A 23,150-nucleotide genomic window follows, 5' to 3' on the forward strand; every position below is an offset into this window, starting at 1 on the left:
ATCGGTGAAAATGGCTGAAAACAGGACATAACATTATATTTTCACATAGACCGTCAAGATAATGGTCATGTAAATAGCCCGCATTCACTGACAGTGAAATTAATGCTTCCATGTGATGTCTGTGAAAAAAATGGACGTTACTTGGACAGTTCTCACTGTTATTTGAGTGTAGCCTAAGGGTAGACTCACACATGTGGATTTTTTTTAAACCAAGTAATAGATCCAAAAAAAAAGAAAAACCATAAAACAAAAATAGTTCTCTTCTTTAATCCATTCCTTCATTTGGCTGCATAAACTGCACATATGACAGATTCCACCCTTAACTGTGTTTTCCAAGTTTAATCCACTTTGGATACATACTGTCTGTTTTGTTGTTACATCTTTGGTGAACCTATACATACATTTTACATTCTGACTATGCGGAATAGAAGAACATAAGACCCACAAGCCAAATATAGCAAACCAGTATTATATTACTCAGGAGTGATATGATCTTTTTGCTTACATTAATAAGTAAACACTGCTTGCTATAGTTCTCACCTTTCAAAGTCATTCGAAAACGCAAAGCAAAAGCGAAATAGTGAAATATTTTCCTGCATTACCCTCATTCCAATACCCCCAAAATCATTTAAGGCGGCATCTGCTTTTCTCTAGCCAAGACATATTACCCACATGGCCTTAAGAGTCTTAGCCTTCTGTCTCTTCTGTTATTTTATCCACCGAGCGCACTCGCCCTCCCTTACCCTGAGAACAAGGAATGAGTTGCTATGATTCCCATATATGGAAAATTGAAGCATAAAGTATCTTTGGCCTGTCAGAGAGATTTGCGGTGCCAGACAAACACTTGAGAAACGTGCAGGATAAAGGAAATACCCAGGCATTTCTAAAGTTATTAAGCTCTTTAAACCAATCTTTTTTGCAATAGATTTACAGTCATTCAAAAAAATCTATCTGTGCGAAGAAAGCGATTTTAATAAGTGATACTCAGTACCGATCTGTTTTCACACGGCCTTTGTGCCATGTGCCTATTAACCAGTTCACAGCCGAGAAGGTAACAGAGGAAAGTGTTTCATGGATTCAATGGCAGGGAAGAAAATGTTTCCTTTTCTGACAAGTAATTGTCATTTACCATTTTTATAGGTGTTACAATATACAAAACAATGGCAATATCATGTATTTTGGGGAGATTGTGACAGTGGGGAACTGGTTCAAGAGTAGCAAAAAGAGACCTTCAAAATGGGCTTCAGTAATAAGCAACAAATATTGGAAAAGTGCTTGAGAAATTCCCATTCTTCACCGATCCCTTATTGATCACAGTAAGAGTGCAAGTCCCAGTAGGTAAAAATGTGTCTATTCACTGCAGATCAAGCAGCCAATCGGCCATGATGATATAATACAGAAATGCTTTCAATAGGCTTCAAGACTGCAATTGGACCCTAAGGCAAGTTGAATTATTGCGGCAATATCAGATGTGGAGTCAGAAGCAAAAGATTAATATCCCTACATATGTTGTCCAACAGGAAATTTCCCTTTTTGTAATCCTTTTTCACTTCAGCCACTTGGGCACTTCCACCTATAAAACAGGAGACATGGTGTCAATGTTGTTCTTTTGTAAATAAATCTAACCTGTAGCATACAAAGCTGACATTTTTTAAATGGAATTTATTGTATCTTAATTTTTGCCTTTTATACAGATACATGTATGTAGAATAGATATATTGGGGGGATTTTATACTGTTTTACATTTAAACAACTAATTTTTGGTACGTTCACTTTATAAGACGCGCTGACTTTACATCCACCAACCCCCCCCCCCACCCCTTGTCATTTTGGTGCTCACTATTTGATTCATTTCAGCAGAGTGCAGCGCTTGGTTATCTCCAGGCCGCTATTGAAATGAATAGCGCTCCATTCAGAATGAGAGATGAAAGTCCCCCACTATCCTGATCAGTTCGGAACTGTGTTGTTGAACTCCCCCTGATCTGCAAGTTATCCGTATGTGTAACTAAACTTCTTTTTTTTATTTTCTGGCAGCATTTTTTACTCAGTTTATGCTCAAGTGACAATACATCCAATTCTGAACATAACTGTAAATCACTTTCAGTAAAAATCCACATTTTCCACCCTAAAACTGCTTCAAAGTCCTGCCACTTAAAGAGGACCTTTCACCACTTTTGGGCACATGCAGTGTTATATACTGCCAGAAAGCTGACAGTGCGCTGAATTCAGCGCACTGTCGGCTTTCCCGATCTGTGCCCGGTGTGAAGAGCTTACGGCCCGGTACCGTAGCTCTTCTATGGTCAGAAGGGCGTTTCTGACCATTAGCCAGAGACGTCCTTCTGCCTCGCGGCGCCAATCGCGCTGTGCTGTGGAGCCGGGAGGAACGCCCCCTCCCTCTCCTGATAATGCTAGTCTACGGACAAGCTGTGTGAGCAGAGGGAGGGGGCGTTCCTCCCGGCTCCACAGCACAGCGCGATTGGCGCCGCGAGGCAGAAGGACGTCTCTGGCTAATGGTCAGAAACGCCCTTCTGACCATAGAAGAGCTACGGTACCGGGCCGTAAGCTCTTCACACCGGGCACAGATCGGGAAAGCCGACAGTGCGCTGAATTCAGCGCACTGTCAGCTTTCTGGCAGTATATAGAACTGCCTGTGCCCAAAAGTGGTGAAAGGTCCTCTTTAAATCTGCTATCCACTACCTGTTACTGTGTAAATTCTGTGAGAATGCAGGAAGTATGTGGAGGAGTGGGATGGGGGGAAGGTCAACAGCTCCTCCACAAGAATAATCTCTTCTATGAGCTCCATGCTGAATCATTAGGGTTAGCTAATTGCATATCTTTTCTCTGCCTGGTGTATAGCTCTATGCATATAATCATAGATATAATGTCTCTATACCGGACACTCAGTGCAGAGAGCTGTGCCTCTGATAGATACTAATGAGTTAACTGTTCCAGCTTAGTATGGTGCGGAGAAGAGAGAGCTGCTTTTGGAAAGATTACATTTGTGAAAGACCACAGGCATTACTTAGTATATACAGTGCATATATAAGATTTAACCATACAGTGCCATAAGCATCTAAGTATACCACTGACAGTAGGATGAAAATTTATGCACACTCTTGAGTCTCATGAGAAGTGCTGGAAGGGAAGAGTTACTCAGTAAACTCGCAGAGATCCACACTATTTACCCACCCCATTGCTTTAAAGGGGTTGATCCCATCTCAATGGTCCTATCTATACTGGTAGCTTATGTAAATTGAAGCCTTTTTCTAAATATATTGCTTTAGAAATTCTGCTTTGTTCTTCTGCTATGTGACCTTACTCCTTCCATTGTTTACGTTACGTTACGATAACCACGGACCTGGGAGTGACGTCACGTACTCAGTTCCGGCAGAGCAATCCTTTCAGATAATTGCATTTTGCTGATAAAGCCAAGTCTGCTCTCTATGTAAACACACAGATAACACAGAATCTGTTCTGTAAAAGAATCTGCAGATTATCTGACCTGCAGAAGTGTGCTGTGTCCTGTTCAGCAGGAGGGTAAGAAATACAGGAAGTGAGAAGCAGACACTGCATGCAGCCTGGCTGAAAAGTTGAGATGGGAGAACCCCTTTAAGTGAACTGCAGATAAAGGTGCACGCAAAATGGGGCAATTATCCAGCAAAAAACAGAATAAATCAACACTTTTGAAGGGTCAGACTTTAACAGATTGATGTTTCCAGGAAGATTCTGCATGATTTTTGCTGCTTATATTTTTCTTTAGGTGAAATCCTGTACTAAAATCCACTTTTTCCCCCTTTTCTCTAGCTAAAACCTATACAATGCTTCTTACTGTGTGGCTCTTGCACAATACAGGGAAGCTGAGTCTTGGAGATGTAACTTCAAACAGATATATATTGGAAAGATGATAGTCTCAGCTTTCAAATGACATCAAGATTGCAGTTCTACCTGAATTATTTCTAGAGATATCAGTAGTTGAAAGCACAGTTGGGGTTAGAATGGATTGTCATATACTGTATGTGCAGCTACTCCCGAGCCCGGCTGTTTTCAACTGCTGACATCTCTGGAAATGGCAATCTTGCCTTCATGTTCTACTTTGAAAATACCCAGGATAAATCTGAGGTGCACTCCCAGCATCCCTATATTATACATGAGCTCGACCACCCATACTCGATTGAGAAGGAGTTTACAGATTTCACCTAGCAATAGTGAAACAGCGAAAGAAAGTAGATTTTCCATGCCGGATTTCACAGAAAGGAGCCAGAATCTATTAAAGGGGCTCTATCATCACATGTTAGTGTTTTGAGATAAAGATATGCCTGGTTATTCAGGTGCTGTTAGTCGTTTTTAAAAAGACCCCCCCCCCCCCGTTTTGTTTTTTTTAAAATTACCTTTGAAATGCTTATGTAAATCACTGTCTTTGTGTACAGTGGGCGTTCCGTGCACCCCTAGCGTCATCTTGCTTTTTGCTGCATAACTCCTCCTGCTCCTTCTTCTTCACCGCCTCAAGCATTGTCCTTCCCGGTGGTTTCTATTGATATTTTGCACGTGTGAAGTAGCACTCCCTCCGCCATATTCCTGTTTGATAACATTGCAAGCTGGCGCTGGAGCGTGCGCAGTAGCGCTCCGGAGGGAGCGCTACTGCACACACGCAAAATTTCAATCGAAACCGCTGGGAAGGACAATGCTGGAGGCAGTAAAGGAGTAGGTGGAGTTATGCAGATGACACTGGGGGTGCATGGAATGCCTACTGTGCATGAAGACAGTGATTTACATAACCATTTCAAAGGTAATTAAAAAAAACGGGGGGTCTTTTTAAAAACGACTAACAGCACCTGAATAGCCTTTTTAAAGGCTATTCAGGCATATCTTTATCGCGAAACACTAAAATGTGATGATAGAGCCCCTTTTATAGAGATGAGCGAGTACTATTCGAAACGGCAGTTTCGAATAGCACGAACCCATAGGAATGAATGGACGCAGCCAGCACGCAGGGTGTTAAGCGGCAGGACGCCGCTCCGTCTGCGTGCCAGCCAGCTCCATTCATTGCTTTGGGTGCATGCTATTCGAAATTGCAGTTTCGAATAGTACTCGTTCATCTCAACCCTTTAACAAAATATATTCCATTTATTAATGTCAGAAATGCTGCCAGAAAGTCTAAAGTTGCTTGAAAGTTTAGTTAAGTTATCATGGCTCCTCAAAAACAGATTTTCATTAACTTTTCTCACAATGTAAAACACAATAGTAATATATTTTTTAATATGTCTTTACAATTTGCAACAACCTACATGCAGGAGCAAGACTTAGGCTTTATTCATAGATCCGCATTTCACGTACATATTCCATCCACATTTCTGAAGGATGGCACACGCACACACTCAATGTCTTCACAGATTTCTGACAGAATCACGTCAATGATGCTGACGCATTTCAGATATATCTCACCAATGAAAGTCTATGGGTCCTTAAACAAAACAAAATAAAACATAAAAAACAGATGACACCTGTGTATCATGTGTTTTTTCATGGATCCAGAGACTTACATATATAGAGAGTGGGGAAAAAAAAAAATCACATCTGGAAAGCAGATAAAAAAACTGACAGCACACCACCCGTAAAATACAGTAGCAGGATAGGGACTGGCTGTTAGTAACACGGCCTCACACGTCCACAGATTGCACATGTGTGAATGACGTAGTAATCCAGCTTAAATGGAAATGTTTCATGCACACAACAGTATTAAAGGGAGCCGTTCGGTAGAAATACCAGTTTTTACTGGTATGCAAATGAGTTTTCTCGCATCCCCAGTGCTGCCAGAGAACTCTCTCCAGCGACGCCTCCATCTTCAACAGCAACCGCCTCTTCTGCCGTCTTCTTCTGGCTGGGGGCCACACTCCGGCGCCTGCGCATTCAGCTCTGCCATCGGGACACAGGCAAGAGCCGAGTGCAAAGGCCGGCCGGCGTCCATTTTTTTTTTTTAGAGCCCGCTTATGCACGCATGCGCAATACGTTCCTGTTCTCCATAGCACTACAGGAGCGTACTGCGCATGCGCGCGTAAGCTGCCTCCAAAAAAATGGCTGCCGGCTGGCCTGTGTACTCAGCTCTTGCCTGCGTCCTGATGGCAGAGCCGAATGCGCAGGCACCGGAGTGTGACCCCCAGCTGGAAGAAGACTGCAGAAAAGGTGGTTGCTGTTGAAGATGGAGGCGTCGCTGGAGAGAGTTCTCTGGCAGCATTGGGGAAGCCCCAAGTGCTGCGTCAGAACTAATTTGCATACCGGTAAAAACTGGTATTTCTTCTGAACGGCGGGCCGGAGGCGACTGAAAAAGGTAGAAGACGAATAGCCTTTCTTAAGGCTATTCCGACGTGTCAACTAGAAAAAAAAAGTGTTTAAATGATAGGATCCCTTTAAAGCTTATACAAGACGTAAGAAGTAAGTCTAACAAAGCCTAGATACTACACCCATAAATGCATACAGAGGCAAGAAGGAGTTTTGACCACATTGGTCTGGTTGGTGTTTTGCATCAGTTTTAGTAAGCCAAAACCAGGAGGAAAATACAAGACAGGTGCAAAACTTTCCATTATACCTTTTTTTCTGTCTAGTCTACACTCCTGGTTTTGCAAAACAGTGACCAAAACATTGATGTGTGAATAAGGCCTTATAGAGATAACGCAGGGAATTTGTTAATGCACCAGCCTTAATATTGCTTGTGCTGGCAGCAGACATGGACGTGCCACAATTATTGAGAGGCTCTGACCTATCTATCCTTACTTCCACACCACAGGTGGTTCCATGTGCCAGAATTGACATCTACGCCAGTCGTAAAATTAAAATAGTGGCAGACTTTGGCACCAGAAAACTGGCATTGTGAGATTAATAAATTCCCCCGATTGTCTCCATTTTATTTCATATGGGGGCGTAGTGCTGTATGCAGACAACATACAGTAAGTGAAAACCTAAGTGGATCTTGGATCGTCTTCCTGTAAGATGATTAATTTGAATCGAAGATTGTTGTTAGTACATCAGTTTAGAAATGTATCACAATATATGTTACAAGCATAGCTGGATGTCTTAAAAATACCTTTTTAAGCTGTTTGATATTACTGGACCTAATAGATTCGAGAAGCTTATCTCTTGAGTTCTTCTCTGCAGGTCCAGTCTTTTCTACTATTCTCCTCTGTGAAGCAGGGGATAAAGAGTTTCTAATGTTCTCATTAATAAGTGGTGGTGCCAGAGGACCCATTGGTGGAGGGGGTGGAGGAGGAGGGGCAGGTGGGCCACCTTTCTTTGGAGCGCTCTTTTGGGTACTGCTGGCTGCGGTCTTTGACAAAGACTTGGGTGGATCTTTTGGAGGAGGAATTACTTTGGGAACTTCCAAACAGTTCTTTTTGTTCTCTGCTTCTTTTAATGCTTTCTGCTCTGCAATTCTTCGTTGTCTTTGTTTGTCCATGTTGCGACTTAGCAAGTTAGTAACAGTCATGCGTGGCCCTGCTAGTTCAAAGTGATAACCAAGTTTTAAGAGAGTAGTGTTTTCTTTTAACATCTTTGCTATTTCCATCTCGGTTTTCCCACCGCATATATGGCGTTGATTATGGAAGCGAAGTTCAGTAAGGGTGTCATTGTGCTGTAGAGCTCTGAATATGGCTAATATGCCCTTTCCTGTAATGTGGTTGGAGTCTAGATTGATACTAGTAATGGTTCTGTTGGACTTCAACATGGCAGCAATGGCCAATGCAATATGGTCATCAGCTCGAGTGTTAGCCAAGGAGAAGGTCTTAACTACAGTGTTAAATTCTAAAGCTTCTGTAAAACTCATCAGGGTCTCAATATTGATGCAATCTGAATTGTTTAGGTTGAGCTCTATTAGATCATCTTTATTATTTTTCACTTTTTCTAGGAGTTCATCAAATATACTAGAAGATTCATCATCTTTGTTCTCTTCTGTCGCGTTCTTAGATCCATTTTCCGCTCGCGGTTGCTCTGTGTTCTGCACAGTCTTCTTTTCTTGGTCAGCCGCTTGCTTTTCCTGAGTGATATTTTTACTTGCTTGTACACTCCCTGGTTTCTCTGGGATCTTTTCGGATTTTTTTTTCTTTTCTAGTTTGTTTTCAGCTTCTACCTCTGCAACTTCTTTTTTTTCCACTTTTTCTGTAACCGTCTTCTCTACTTTCTGTTCAGTAGCTGCTTTTTCTGTTTTAGGCTTCCCAATTTGCTTTGGACTTTTTTCTTCATCTGACTTTTTAGATGGAGTTCTTTCTAATTTGTCTTTATCTATTGTACTATTGTTTTTCTCTTGCCTGAACCTCTCCCTCATTTTGCTGACTCGGTCATCCTTTGGTTTCTCTGTTTCTTTATTTGCCTTTGTTTTGGTGTCTTTTGTATCTTCCAGTTTTTTATCTGTAGCAGGTTCTTTTACACGACTTTCTTTTTCCTTGTCTTTCTTTGTCTTTTCTCTTTCCTTGTCTTCTTTTTGTGACTCTTGTTTTGTCTTTTCTGAAGACTTTCCACTCTGAAAAAGTTTTCTAAGGTCAGTTAATGTTTTTCTTGCTTATTATAGACTTTAACATTACATTGTAAGTACCAATTTTAATAGGAAACAAACATGCAAATATTTTTTAAAAAAAAAAAAAACAAAAAAAAAAACAATAACAGCTCTATGTGGAGTAAAAGTTGACAAAATATCGGATTTTGGTTACCATTGTATATTTTAGCCATAATGAGACCAAAACTATATGTGTGGTAAGATTGTTAGAATTCAGCTGATCTTTTGCCACTTTGCTCCAGGGCAGGAGAGTCAGTTTATTATTAAATGGTGGGCTAGTTTAATCTGGCATATTACTGAGGGGATCGGTCATAGAAATAATTCAAGAACGACTACCAGCTGCACTGTCTAATACTTTACAGCTAAATTATCAGTCGCACTACTGTAGTCTGGCCTAAGCCTAAGCACCCACATAGAAAAATGTAGCTAAAAAAAGCAGCGCCCCCTAGTTCTCACACACAACCTTTATCAGACTTTAACTAGCCACAGGACCTCCCTGCTGTGGGCTTTTACCACGCACCCTTTAACTGCCTGGCTGGAAAATATCTGTTCTCCCATACCACACCCTTCACTTTCTCACAACGGTCACTAACTTTTCAGACAACTCATTCTCATATGATAGAGCATGATATTTCTTGTAAAGGTTAGAAAAGCTCAAAGGAAAAACTCCAAGTATCCCCACTCCTCACCAATTGTTAGTATTTAGAGATCAGTCAAAGATATTTTTTAACCTTTTATTACATGTCACAGAATGCATTTTGGGGTTTAACTGCATCAAAAAGTGCTCCCCTTCATCAGATCATGGACATATGAAACATACTGTAACATCCTTGCCTACTTGGGCCTCTGCGCCATCCTTTGTTGCACACTGCAGCACAGGAGCCAGGTTCAGTTGTGATCCTTTGCACTTATTGTTGCTGCACAGCTAAGGATCCGATGCTGTGTGTCAGTCCAGCCAGTGTTTTTGTTCCTTTGTGTACTAGGGAGTTAACTTAGTGCTTTTGATTGACATTGCTCCTGGCCAATCAAGTCTAGGGCGGATTCCTTTAAATACCTTCCCAGCCCACTTCCTAATGCTTGCTATTGCCTTTCTGTATGTGCTGGCTCTATATATTACTGTTTGTATTTATATTTATGACCTTTGGCTTTTCTTGTGACTATTCTCTTGGATTTTGATTCTGTACTGCGCTGCTCAACTAGTTCCAACCCCTTGGCTAGCTGACATCCTGTTTGTTGTTGTTGTTTGTCTTTTTCTGTGTTCTGTGTTATCACGTATATCATAAAAAGGGACTGCCGCCTGGTTGTCCTCTGCCACCTAGAGCAGTGAGGCAAGTAGGCAGGGACAGCGAATGGGTTCAGCTTAGGAATCACTGTCTTGTCGTTCATTTCCTTCCAGGTTTCACCAACAACTACTGGGGAATTGCTCTTCTAGCAATTCCCTTACACATACACTTTTTGGTGCAATTAAACCCCAAAACCTGTTCTGGGAGTTTTTCCTTTGAGTTTTTCTAAGCTTTATAAAGAAATATCCTGCATCGTACGGCCTTGGAATACCTAAGATGCCATCTACCAAAGGAAGCTGCCTTCTTTAGATAATCAATGCTGACTTTATACAACTACTTCAGGTGAGCACCCCATTTATAATGGCTTCTAAGGCCTCTATTTGGGTAAGTTTAAAATATTTGTCATAGGTTCCGCACAAGGTTCCCACCTATTTACTATTTAGCGATCCTTTCTCTGGCTCACCTGCACTTTCCCTTCTGCAGATGCGGCTGTGAACAGGACTGGGGATCGATAAGTGAGGCCGTGGGCCCGCAAACTCCACAAACCCTGCTATCATTATACTCTGGGGGCTTTCCAGACCCCAGAATATAATAATCAGAGGGCCAAGGAAAGTAATGTTTGGTTAGCAGTTTTGGATGTGGCCTATGTTATATTAAGTCTATTGTGTTTATATTATGTCTATGACCAGCCTCAATATCTATATAGCGAATCTCCCATAGACTGCAATACAGTAGTATTGCACTCAAATGATTGCAGGTTCAAGCCCCCTAGGGAGGGCTAATAAAATAGTAAAAAAAAAAAGTTCAAATCAATTTCCCAAGAATACATCTAATAGTATAATATTACTGTGAAACACACATTAGGTATCCCTGTGTCCAAGAACGACCAGTCTCCAAACTTATAAAAATAATTGTTCATAGGTGGTCCACATTAGGGCATAATACTGTGTGTAGGGGCCACTATGGGGAATAATATTGTGTGCAGGGACCACTATGGGGCATAATACTGTGTACAGGGGCCACTATTAATATCATTGTTTATTTATATAGAATATATAGAACCATTAATTCCATAATGCTGTACATTTCAGGATTTACATACAATACGCAAAATATGCAAAAGAAATACAATACTAACAATGAGCAACTGGCACACTGGGATAGAGGGCCCTGCCCACAAGGGCTTTCAATCTATAAGGGAAGAGGGATAGAGAAGGTGAGGGGAGAGACTGTTCAGATGGTAATGTGGTGGCAGTAGTGTTACTGGGGGTTTTAGGCCTTCCTGAATAGGGTGAATCTTCAGGGCCTTCTTGAAGCTTGTGATTCTGGGGGTCAGTCTTATGTGTCTTGGCAGCATAATACTGTGTGCAGGGGCCACAATGGGGCATAATAGTGCATGCAGGAATGTGGAGGTGGGGGTCGGTCGGGGTGGGTGGCCATGTCAAAAGCTTGCCATGGGGCCCAGCCGTTTCTACTAATGCCACTGCTTGCATGCCACTCTTGACACGCGTGTTAGGGGTTGCCTACCCCTGGACTATTTTTGATGAATTGATCCACTGGGGGAAAAAATCTAAAGATCATCATTTTGTACATTTGCGCTCCGCTGAAAGATCCACCTCATTTATGAAATTGGTTTATATGATGATAAATCTGATGGGGTCAGTGGCCCTGCACATTCCTTTTCACAAATATGGCGAGAGTGGAGTAAAAATTACAGAATTGTAACTTTTTTTATGTCACAAAATTGAATATTAATAAGTTGACAAACTGTGTACCGGCAGCAGGGTGAGTACGGAGCCTGGGTGCAATTAGGATGGATGTAGGGGGTGCCAGTCCAGCAAACAGTTACATCAGTATACCAATAAATGATTGCTACAGTAACCACCTAATTTACAAATTGCCAGGTCGGGGAGGATCTTTGTGTCATTTAACAATGCTGCAGCATCTCTGGCACAGAAAGCACTTCTTTAAGTTGAAGTAAAACAGCCGCTAAAAGATACTGTAAGGGTGAATTCACACTGAGTACTCCTATGCCGGCTCCCATAGAAATGAATGGGAACTGCTTTATACACCGCTGATTCTGAACGTGATTTACGTTCAGAATAGGCTGGCGTATACTCAGTGTGAACTCACCCTGAGGCTGAGGCCCCACAAAGCCAAAACACAACTTTTTTTTCTTGCAGACTTTGTTGCGTTTTTTAGAGTCAAAGCCAAGAATTACTTCAAAAGTAATGGAGACTATACTTATACTTCTTGATGGGTTACATCTGGATGAGGGCACCCTTATGGTCACCTGCGACGTCGAGTCCCTATATACATCTATCTGTCATGGTCATGGAGCACGTGCGTCAGAATTCTTTTTGAAAATGACCAACTTGGACCCAATTTTTGTTTCATTTATTTTGGAATTATTACATTTTATTTTGACCCATAATTTTTTTTTGTTTAAAGACCGCCTCTTCCTGCAGCTCCAGGGAACGGCAATGGGGGCGGCATGTGCACCCTCATATGCCAATTTATTCCTGGGGCTGAGAGGGAGATGGTCCCATTTGTCCAAGGTTTCGACACCGTGCTCCAGTGGTACAGATATATAGATGATGTATTTTTCATCTGGCAGGGCTCGGCGTCGCAGTTGGATCAATTTTTGGGTGCCCTCAACAAAAATGACATGAACATTCGCCTTACCTGGAGGTACAGTGCTGTACAGGTGGATTTTTTGGATCTCTTAATTACACGTGATCTTGATGGAAACATTTCTACTAATATTTTTAGGAAAAACACCTCAACAAATGCTCTCCTGCACGCCACCTCCTCTCACTACCACAAGGTGATTAAAGCCATACCAACAGGACAATTTTTGCGTGTTTCAACGCATTTGTTCTAATGAAATGGATTTTGAAAATCAAGCTTGTGATCTTGCGTCCCGCTTTCGGAACAGGGGTTACAATAGAAAGACCATCCAACAGGGTTACCTTCGAGCTAAGCATTCGGACCGAAATTCACTTTTGGTGAGTAAAAATGATCAGTCCTCCGATATAGGTGGGAACAAAGATAATCAGCCACTACGTTTTGTAACCACCTTTAATTCAAGGTGGTGGGACATTCGGGAGGTATTAAAGACCCACTGGTCCATACTTCTAACTGACCCCACAATAGCTAATCTTGTACCACCTACACCGAATATTACCTGGAAACGGTCACGCAATTTGCGTGACATTCTTGTTAATAGCCACTATGTAGCCAAACCAAGTGGGATTTTTGGATTTAGGGGCCCACAAAATGGATTTTTCCCATGTGGGAAATGTTCTATGTGTATTTTTATGTATAGAACTACCACATTTGGTGATTCTTCTGGAAATACTAACTACCAGATTAGACACTACATCAACTGTAACACGACGGCTGTCGTGTATCATGCCACATGTCCCTGTGGTCTTATCTATGTGGGCATGACTACTAGAAGTTTAAAAACGCGAATCTCTGAGCATGCAAGCAAGATTAGATCTGCTGCTACTGCACAAGACCTAGAAAGGCTACAACCTATCCCTAAACATTTTAAACAGTTTCACAACTGTAACCCACTTGGTTTGAAAGTATGTGGGATAGATCGAGTTCAGTTGGGATCCTGAGGTGGCGACATTCGTAGGGCCCTCCTACAAAAAGAGACTAGGTGGATTGTGAACCTCAATACGGTGGCTCCTCATGGATTGAATGAGGCAATTAATTTTGGACCTTTTCTGTAAAGACACATCACGTTTACTGATGGTTTTAATGTTTTATTTTTTTTGTATTGGTGGCAATGTAGCGTAATTATGTCTTTATTGTACTATATGTGAGTTTATTGTTGATTCTGGTTGTGTTTTGTCTTTTCTTATTTAGTCATATGCTGTCGTGGTTGATCAAGTACTGGATTGCAATGTGAAACATATCATCTGGAGAACTATCATCGCCGAATTGTTTTTAATCAAACTATTTACTATATTAAATAAAACTAAAACAGAAATGTTTTTGTTTTTAAGTATTATCTCAGGATAACTGTGCAATTTTTAATACTGCTATTTGTCCTTTGTGTTCGGTTGTAAATATGTATTGTTATATGAATTGGATGTGTAATTTTGCATTTATTTCATATTTTTTCACATTTTTCTTTTATGATTTTTCACTTTTGACACTGGCTTATGCTATGTGTCCTTAATGTATTGACACTTCTTTCACTTCATATACTTAAAAAATTTTAAAATTATATTTAAATTTGATTCACTCAATATTTATTTATATATATTTTATTTATTTTATTTTTGCATGTATATAAAATTAGGTCTGGAGATATATGTATAGGTATGGATGTGTGTGTGTTTATATGTGTATATATATATATAGGGGAGAATATCTCTTTACTCTTGCACATTAGCACTTTTTTGGTTTACACAATGTTTGATCTTATCTTTATTATGTATTGGTCTTATAATATGGCCTTATAGTGTGTATGGTTTCGCACTATTTAATTTGTTATAAGTCACGTAAATATACATAGCACACCTGGGGTTAATTATAACTTATGTAGCCCCTTGGATATTTTAATAAATTTTTTTCATTCATTGTACACATCACATTAATGGTAACTTAACACTTTTTATTTACTAAGGCATTTGCAGTTTTAATAACATTTGGCTGGATGCCAGTATCTTGGTCTTTAAATCCTCTTACGGCGAGATGCGCGTCTCCTCGTTGCTCTGGCGTCATGTGACACGCTCTGCTCAGTGCGATCATGTGACCGGCACGTCTATGACGCTGCCGACACGTGATGCGCATGCGCAGACCGCTCGCATGCCGTAATCAACGAGGAGACGCGCTCCAGATGTCGTCCACTTCAACCACAGGTATATAAGGCTACATGTTTGTCCTTATGCATACTTACCTCCTGAGGAAGCCTACTTATGTAGGTGAAACGCGTTGAGGAAGCTTTGCATTGTCGTGTGTCCTTGGTGGGCCTCCTATCGGCGTTTATATCATGTCTACAGGTATCACTTGTTTATTTATACATTAGTAATGGTGGCACCCAGTATGACTGAGCCATTGCATAATTAACTTTATTTGTATACACAGTCTGCCTTTTGCTATATGGATTGATCCATCTTATATGTTTCTTACCATCTGCTGGACTTTTCATTTTGTGAATGATGGTGCATATCACTGGTTGAATTGTAGGATTCACATATTTATTTATATTTTACATTTATATTAGAGTATTCCTAATCCTTATTCAATCCTAGTTCCCTTACTTACCATCCACTTGGGTATTTTTTGTAAGTTATTGCAACATTCATTTATTACTCATTATAGTCCAACATTTGTTTAATTTGCGTACTGTGTATATAGCATTTGTACTTAGGTATTACCACCTTACAAATATTTGTGATATCATGTATTCTCCCGATTGGACATCCCATCAAGTGGTGTCTTGAGTATTGTAACATCTGCCCCTTTTTTGCTGCTACTTATTATATATTGTATATTTCATGATGTTATAATAAAAATTTTGATAGTATTTTACTAAAATTGATTTTTTTTGTTTATTTTTTCGATTTCCTTTTTTGGGCTGTTCGTTTTCCTTTTGTTCTATATATATTTCTAGCCCTGGGTTTTGTTTATTTTTTTAGGTGTTTTTTCGTTGTATACTTATACTTCTACCTTTTGTTCAATCCACTCCTGTCTTTGGCGCAAAAAACCACAACAAAATCTGCAGCAAAAAAAGCTGCGTATCCACGTGTGAAATTATAAAGCCTCCCATTGATTTCAACGTGTAGTGCGCGTAAGCCGGCACCCATTGAAATCAATGGGATCTGTTTTGAAGCACCTCGCTTTGACACGTGTTTACGTGTCTAAATGAGCGGTGCGTTACTCTGTGGGAATGGAGCCTAAAGCAACAGATACCCGATGGTCCCCATTATAGTCAATGGAATCTGTCGGACTCCGAGTGTAACCGCTTTTTCTGTGGTCCACCATTCCACAAATCCACGGTTAGGTGACGGTAGTGTGAACCTAATGTAAAAATGATACATTTTTTGGCACACAGCTGTTTTCCTTTAAAATACAATCCAATGCACTTGTCACTATTGAAAATATAGACAGAACTGGGTAGGGTTCAGAGGGGGGGGGGCCAGAGCGAGGATGCTTCATCCTGACAGATTTACCATAGATAGATTTTAATTGTCATGCAAAGGAGTTCCAGATATGCACCAGCATTAAGAGGTTGGAGCTTTGTAATAATTGGAGGAATTGATTAAGAAAACGTTATACGTAGCAAACTCACCCCTGGATGAAGAGCATTAACCTGCTGGCCATACTGGTGATCAAATAACACCACTGCATGCTGTAGCACATTTAAAAGATGAAAAGCATGTTCACACGGCAAGATTCAACAGCTGTGTACTAGTTATTGTATTAACAGCTAGCACACTTCCTATAAATATATTAATATATATAAATAAATAAATAAATATATATATATATATATATATATATATATATATACAGTGGGGCAAAAAAGTATTTAGTCAGTCACCAATAGTGCAAGTTCCACCACTTAAAAAGATGAGAGGCGTCTGTAATTTACATCATAGGTAGACCTCAACTATGAGAGACAAAATGAGAAAACAAATCCAGAAAATCACATTGTCTTATTTTGTAAGAATTTATTTGCAAATTATGGTGGAAAATAAGTATTTGGTCAGTAACAAAATTTCATCTCAATACTTTGTTATATATCCTTTGTTGGCAATGACAGAGGTCAAACGCTTTCTGTAAGTCTTCACAAGGTTGGCACACACTGTTGTTGGTATGTTGGCCCATTCCTCCATGCAGATCTCCTCTAGAGCTTGGCAACACGGACTTTCAACTCCCTCCAAAGGTTTTCTATAGGGTTGAGATCTGGAGACTGGCTAGGCCACTCCAGGACCTTGAAATGCTTCTTACAAAGCCACTCCTTCGTTGCCCTGGCGGTGTGCTTTGGATCATTGTCATGTTGAAAGACCCAGCCACGTTTCATCTTCAATGCCCTTGCTGATGGAAGGAGGTTTGCACTCAAAATCTCACGATACATGGCCCCATTCATTCTTTCATGTACCCGGATCAGTCGTCCTGGCCCCTTTGCAGAGAAACAGCCCCAAAGCATGATGTTTCCACCCCCATGCTTTACAGTAGGTATGGTGTTTGATGGATGCAACTCAGTATTCTTTTTCCTCCAAACACGAAAAGTTGTGTTTCTACCAAACAGTTCCAGTTTGGTTTCATCAGACCATAGGACATTCTCCCAATACTCTTCTGGATCATCTAAATGCTCTCTAGCAAACTTCAGATGGGCCCGGACATGTACTGGCTTAAGCAGTGGGACACGTCTGGCACTACAGGATCTGAGTCCCTGGCGGCGTAGTGTGTTACTGATGGTAGGCTTTGTTACATTGGTCCCAGCTCTCTGCAGTTCATTCACTAGGTTCCCCCGCGTTGTTCTGGGATTTTTGCTCACCGTTCTTGTGATCATTTTGACCCCACGGGGTGAGATTTTGCGTGGAGCCCCAGAGCGAGGGAGATTATCAGTGGTCTTGTATGTCTTCCATTTTCTAATTATTGCTCCCACAGTTGATTTTTTCAATCCAAGCTGGTTGCCTATTGCAGATTCAGTCTTCCCAGCCTGGTGCAGGGCTACAATTTTGTTTCTGGTGTCCTTCGACAGCTCTTTGGTCTTCACCATAGTGGAGTTTGGAGTCTGACTGTTTGAGGGTGTGCACAGGTGTCTTTTTATAGTGATAAAAAGTTTAAACAGGTGCCATTACTACAGGTAATGAGTGGAGGAAAGAGGAGACTCTTAAAGAAGAAGTTACAGGTCTGTGAGAGACAGAAATCTTGATTGCTTGTAGGTGACCAAATACTTATTTTCCACCATAATTTGCAAATAAATTCTTACAAAATCAGACAATGTGGTTTTCTGGATTTGTTTTCTCATTTTGTCTCTCATAGTTGAGGTCTACCTATGATGTAAATTACAGACGCCTCTCATCTTTTTAAGTGGTGGAACTTGCACTATTGGTGACTGACTAAATACTTTTTTGCCCCACTGTATATATATATATATATATATATATATATATATATATATATATATTAGACAAAATATATATGACCTCACCAGTATAGGCATAGGGTGCTCACCAATGGGAAGAGGATTTATCCTGTTGAATATAACTCCAAAAAGCAGGCGGCAAACCAAAAATTGTGAAAAAAAGTGAAGGTGGTTTATTGCCTCATGCTGCGACGTTTCGGCTCCAATGCTTGAAACAAGCTCTTGGAGCCGAACGTCTCAGCATGAGGCAATAAACCTCCTTCACAATTTTTGGTGTGCCGCCTGCTTTTTTGGAGTGTGTGTGTGTGTATATATATATATATATATATATATATATATATATATATATATAAAATAGATGTAGTCACACGACTGTTCTTTTAATAGGTAATTTCTTGGGCTGATTTCACAGCTGAGTGCACGGCACTGTCATGTGAATGAGCTCTTAGGTTAGCCATACACATTACATATAGACAAATCCACTGACATCAACAGGTTTAGATTACCATGTTGTGAATGGGGGCCCTCCTGACTCTTCCCTGACCGCAAATGTCAGGGAACACAAAGATCTGGCAGTTAGATTCCAACTGCTTGGTTCTTTTGTTCTTGAGGAGGAATACTAATAAAACCTCATTGGTGAAAAACAGAAATTTGCTTCTAGCGCCACCTATTAAAAGGTAGCCGCTATAGATTAATACATGGTTTTCAAAGATACCTAAGGGCATAATCCTGGAATAATAGCCAAGCCAGTATAACTAGTCCAGAAGGAAGAAGATCCCATCTGCAGACAGCAGAGTAAGGTACTGGCTGGCTATGTGAGAGCTCTAAGAGAAAAACTGCCACCAGTGTAGTCTGAGCAATGACTTTCTCCCATCTACAAGTCCAGAGTGGAAGTCTATAGCCTGATTTAGATTCCTAAATCTTGATTTTAACCTTCTGGGGCTTCTCGTCTGAATTGGCGCAGTGACATTGTGACATTGGGTAACTTCTTTTTGTCTGGGACATGCTTCATTCTGAGTTAAACTTCAGGTGCACGCGCACTAAATCTTTGCCTCGGGTCTAGGTAACCCAGCTGTACCTCCACCTTCAATGAATTTCACTGAGCTGTTATGAGCACTACCTAATAGGAATTCTGCTCCTAGTGGCACAGATCTGCTATTACTGGTATGCCTAGACTCCATTCAGAGCACCACATTCCCTGAAAAGCTGTACACCATAGTAACTGTTACTTACTGATAATTTTCTGAATAAAAAGTTTCCATAAAACTTTGGTAAGATTAAAAAAATCTTTGTTGTGACTTGAAGGTCACAAGGAGCTTGGCAGTGGGCATAACATGATGTGCACTATACTCTGACAAGATGACTTGCCTCAGTATGGTGCAGTAAGTGTACAATGTCCATGTTAGGACACCCTCAGAAAACAAAGTCAAACATTAGATTAATGGTAGTGGCCAACTCTTTTACATGACTTCTGAGAGACGTCAGCTATGAAGCACATACAGTGTATCTTCTAGTGATTGTATCTGACCTCACTGCTCACACTCAGGAGTAGAAGATACATTGTATTGCCCCTTGCAGACAGCCATGGGCCAAGTTCAGTGTGCTCTCCAGGTTTTTCCCAGATAGCACAATAACCCTTTCATTTCTATCAGTCCCCACACATGACAATGTATTATATAGACCAGTGTGCGGTCCGAAAGTCTGGACCACAAAATTCAGGGCAGGCCCTGTCCAGTTTTGTGGCCGTGCTTCTGCAGCTCCTATTCAATGAATTAATAGGGCCGTGGAAGCACGGCCTGTGTGCCAGATGTGCCATTCAATCACGGCTAGTGGTCAGGCCACATGTGTCTGCAAGGGGCCTATACCCGACTAGTGAGACTCAGGCTGGATTCACATCTGTTTTGGAGGACTTTTCTTAATTTTATACTGAAACCGGCCAGGCAGATTCCTAAGGGGTCTGCGGGTGTCTGCATGTAACTGGTTTTTAATCATCTTTCAGGTACTCATGCAGATGCTGGTTTGAAGCTAGCATCAGAGATCAGTCAGAAATCACATACAAGCCAGTAAGCACATCCAATGGTGTAGATTTATCAAAAACCACACAAGAGCTAGGTTTACATTTGCATGCGGGTCCCCAGCGGACCGTAATGAAAGAGAGCCAGGCCACTAAAACAACGGTTACACGCTATAATGGGGTCCGCCGGATGTCTTTCAGTTGTCCACCATTTTTATACTAAAATTGGCACAGAGAAAAGTCCTGTTCGCAATCACTGGAGGGAAAAGTTCAACACGGAGGACTTTTACTCTGCCGATTCCAGTATAAAGACAGCAGACAGATGACAGATAACTGGCGGACTGCATTACAGTCTATGGGGTCTGCAGGTAGCCACTGGTTTAGAGGCAGACCAGAACGATGGAGACTCGCTTGCAGATATGAACCTAGCCTTACGCTATACAGACACATTACACCAGTGATTAGTTGAACTAAAAGTTCCTGAAGCTTTTTTGGTAAATTACTGATGAAATTATAGCAGAATTATGGTGCATTTCACTTGATAAATCTCCACCATTATATGTGCTTACTGGCTTGTATGTGCTTTCTGAAGTCAGAAGTCAGGTATCAGAGCTCATATGCGCTTCTCATCCGGCAACACTCATACAAAGTATCTTCTACTCCTGAGGGTGAGCAGTGAGGTCAGCAATCACTAGAAGATAAACTGTATATACTTCATTGCTGACTGCTGATCCTCAGGAGACTCCGCCGCAATTTCCTCCTAAAATCGGCAGCGAAAAGTCCTGCACGGAGGACTTTTTTCTCCGAAAGTTTTATTCTGGAACCTGACAGACCCCATTATAGACTATGAGGTCCACGGGTGTCCATGCAGACCCAAACGATGGAGGGCCGAACATTGGTGTGAACCTAGTGTCAGTCAGAGATGAGTGTCAGGAGTCTGAAGTCGTGAAGTACCAGTAATCTGTTGTTTGACTCGGATTTCTGAGAACTTCCTAATATGGACACTCTACACCCACTTATGAGTCATTTCTACAATGTCTTTAGAATATGTATGACAGATAAGACATAGCATTCCAGTTTTATGTGCTGAAGATAAGTTACCTCAGGTACGGCTTGTGCCTGGGCCAGTCTCTTGCTCTCCCTCTCTGCTTCCCTTTGACTTGATGCCCTCTCAGTCTGGTCCCTGCGCAGCCCAGCAGACACTCCAGCTTCAGGGTCTCCTGCATCTAGCTCCTTCTGCAGCTGCTCCATCTCCTCTGGAGACAACGTGGACAACAAGTTGTCTATATCTGGATCTTCGCTCACCTGTCGACGGTACCTGGCCACCCGGGACATGATGCTTGATTCTGAGGGTTGGGGCAAAAGATGAGATGGAAACCTATAAAGGATGGATAAGTAATCCTGAGCTCCAGACAAACCTTCCTGGCACAAAAGAAACTTGCAGTCCTTTTCTTTAAAATAACACCCAAGATAACAGTTTGAAGAGGAAATTCCCTGATGCTCTAGAACCAGGAACACCCTCAGGTGTGTGCTAGTGTCTCCTCCAGTGGATATTGTGCTGTCACAGAAACCTACCAATGTCTCTCCTCCCTTGGAACGCCCCCTCCTCTCCCTCCCAGGGGCTCGAATTCAAGACATTCTTGTGAATGTTCCACTCATGCCCAAATTTAGAGAGAGGATACATCTCTTTTTATGGAAATCACTGAAGGCTGGGAGTTAATAAACTGAGACATGTGACTTGGTCAAGGATCTCTGTATACCTCTAAGTGATGTATATATAGATGCTGGGCTTGTCACTGGCCTTATAATCCATGTAGCATTACTGAGTGCCTTATACTTGCCATAAAGTGATCTATTGTTGATTGCACTAGAGATACATGCAGTGCACCACATTTTAACATAAGCAGTAATGCTGACATACAAAACATACATATAAAGTAGCTTACCCTAACACACGATAGTTCCCAGGGGCAGCGTAGCATTGGGATGATCCCTGTGATAAACAATTGTATGGAGGATTCTGATTAATTAACAAATCCTTATTTGGTAAAGAAAATATCTCTGTTTACAGTCTGCTTGCTGTGGAATTAACTGCAGCTCTACAAGTTATTACTACACATCCCAGGAATGTGAATCCAGGACCACATATCGCAAAACAGTACATATTCCCTCATACCACCTGCACTGGTGCCATGGGAGAGGCATCCCTGCAGGGCCGGTTTTAGACAAAATGGGGCCCTGGGCAAAATTAAAAGTGGGGCCCCACTTGTACATACAACATAGGACAGGTTCACACCTGCACCTGTGTGCGCATTAGGCAATCCAGCTAGGTTTCCATCTTCTGCCCCGAGAAACTGGACCCGGCGAAACCCTTTTTTATTTTTTTTTATTTTTTACCGGACAAAAGTCGTGCATGTCCAACTTTGTGTCCGGTTCAAAAATTCAGGTTCACCGTGGACAGGTACAAAACGCTCACGGGTACTCACTTTTCAAACCCATTCACTTGAATGAGTTTGAAAACTGAATGTCGGGTTTCCGTTCCCTGTCCAGTTTCAGTATACTGAAACCCAGCTGGATAGGCTAAAAGGCGCAGATGTGAACCCGCCCATAGTCATATTCTGTTAATTCAATATGCCACAGTGCCTCTCACTGGTACTTACAGGGGTATTCTTAATGTCTTCTAAGTGGTTGCTTGTAAATTTGTAATTTTTTTTTTTTTTTTGCCTAGGCAAACTAGTTGCTTCTGTGCCTTATCTTTAAAGATCAGGAGCAGGAGCAACAAGGCACATGCCCTTCCCTACACTAACAAATATTTATATACATACAGAATTATCAAATAGGACTGCTATACCAGAACTAAATACTGTCACATCACCCACTGACTGCTATACCAGGACTAAATACTGTTACGTCAGCCACTGACCGCTATACCCGGACTAAATAATGTCACATCACCAGCTGACTGATATACCAGGACTAAATATTGTCACGTCACCCACTAACCACTATACCAGGACCAAATAATGTCACATCACCAGCTGACCGCTATACCAGAACTAAATACTGTTATGTCATCCACTGACTGCTATACCAGGACTAAATACTGTTACGTCAGTTACTGACCGCGATATCAGGACTAAATAATGTCACGTCACCCACTAACCACTATACCAGGACCAAATAATGTCACATCAC

General features: G+C 41.3%; 1 protein-coding gene across 1 annotated transcript; it reads right to left on the bottom strand.

The window, feature by feature from the left end:
• Positions 1 to 339: 339 nt before the first annotated feature.
• Positions 340 to 21,490, bottom strand: LMOD1 (leiomodin 1). Its single transcript, XM_075264383.1, has 4 exons — positions 21,421 to 21,490; positions 21,057 to 21,333; positions 7,079 to 8,506; positions 340 to 1,573 (listed from the first exon to the last, which is right to left on the bottom strand). Exons 2-4 carry the CDS (start codon positions 21,288 to 21,290, stop codon positions 1,547 to 1,549), a joined length of 1,689 nt encoding a protein of 562 aa, XP_075120484.1. The 5' UTR covers positions 21,291 to 21,333; positions 21,421 to 21,490; the 3' UTR covers positions 340 to 1,546.
• Positions 21,491 to 23,150: the final 1,660 nt, after the last annotated feature.

Source organism: Leptodactylus fuscus, chromosome 2 (genome assembly GCF_031893055.1).
Source record: "Leptodactylus fuscus isolate aLepFus1 chromosome 2, aLepFus1.hap2, whole genome shotgun sequence".
Lineage (NCBI taxonomy): Eukaryota > Metazoa > Chordata > Amphibia > Anura > Leptodactylidae > Leptodactylus > Leptodactylus fuscus.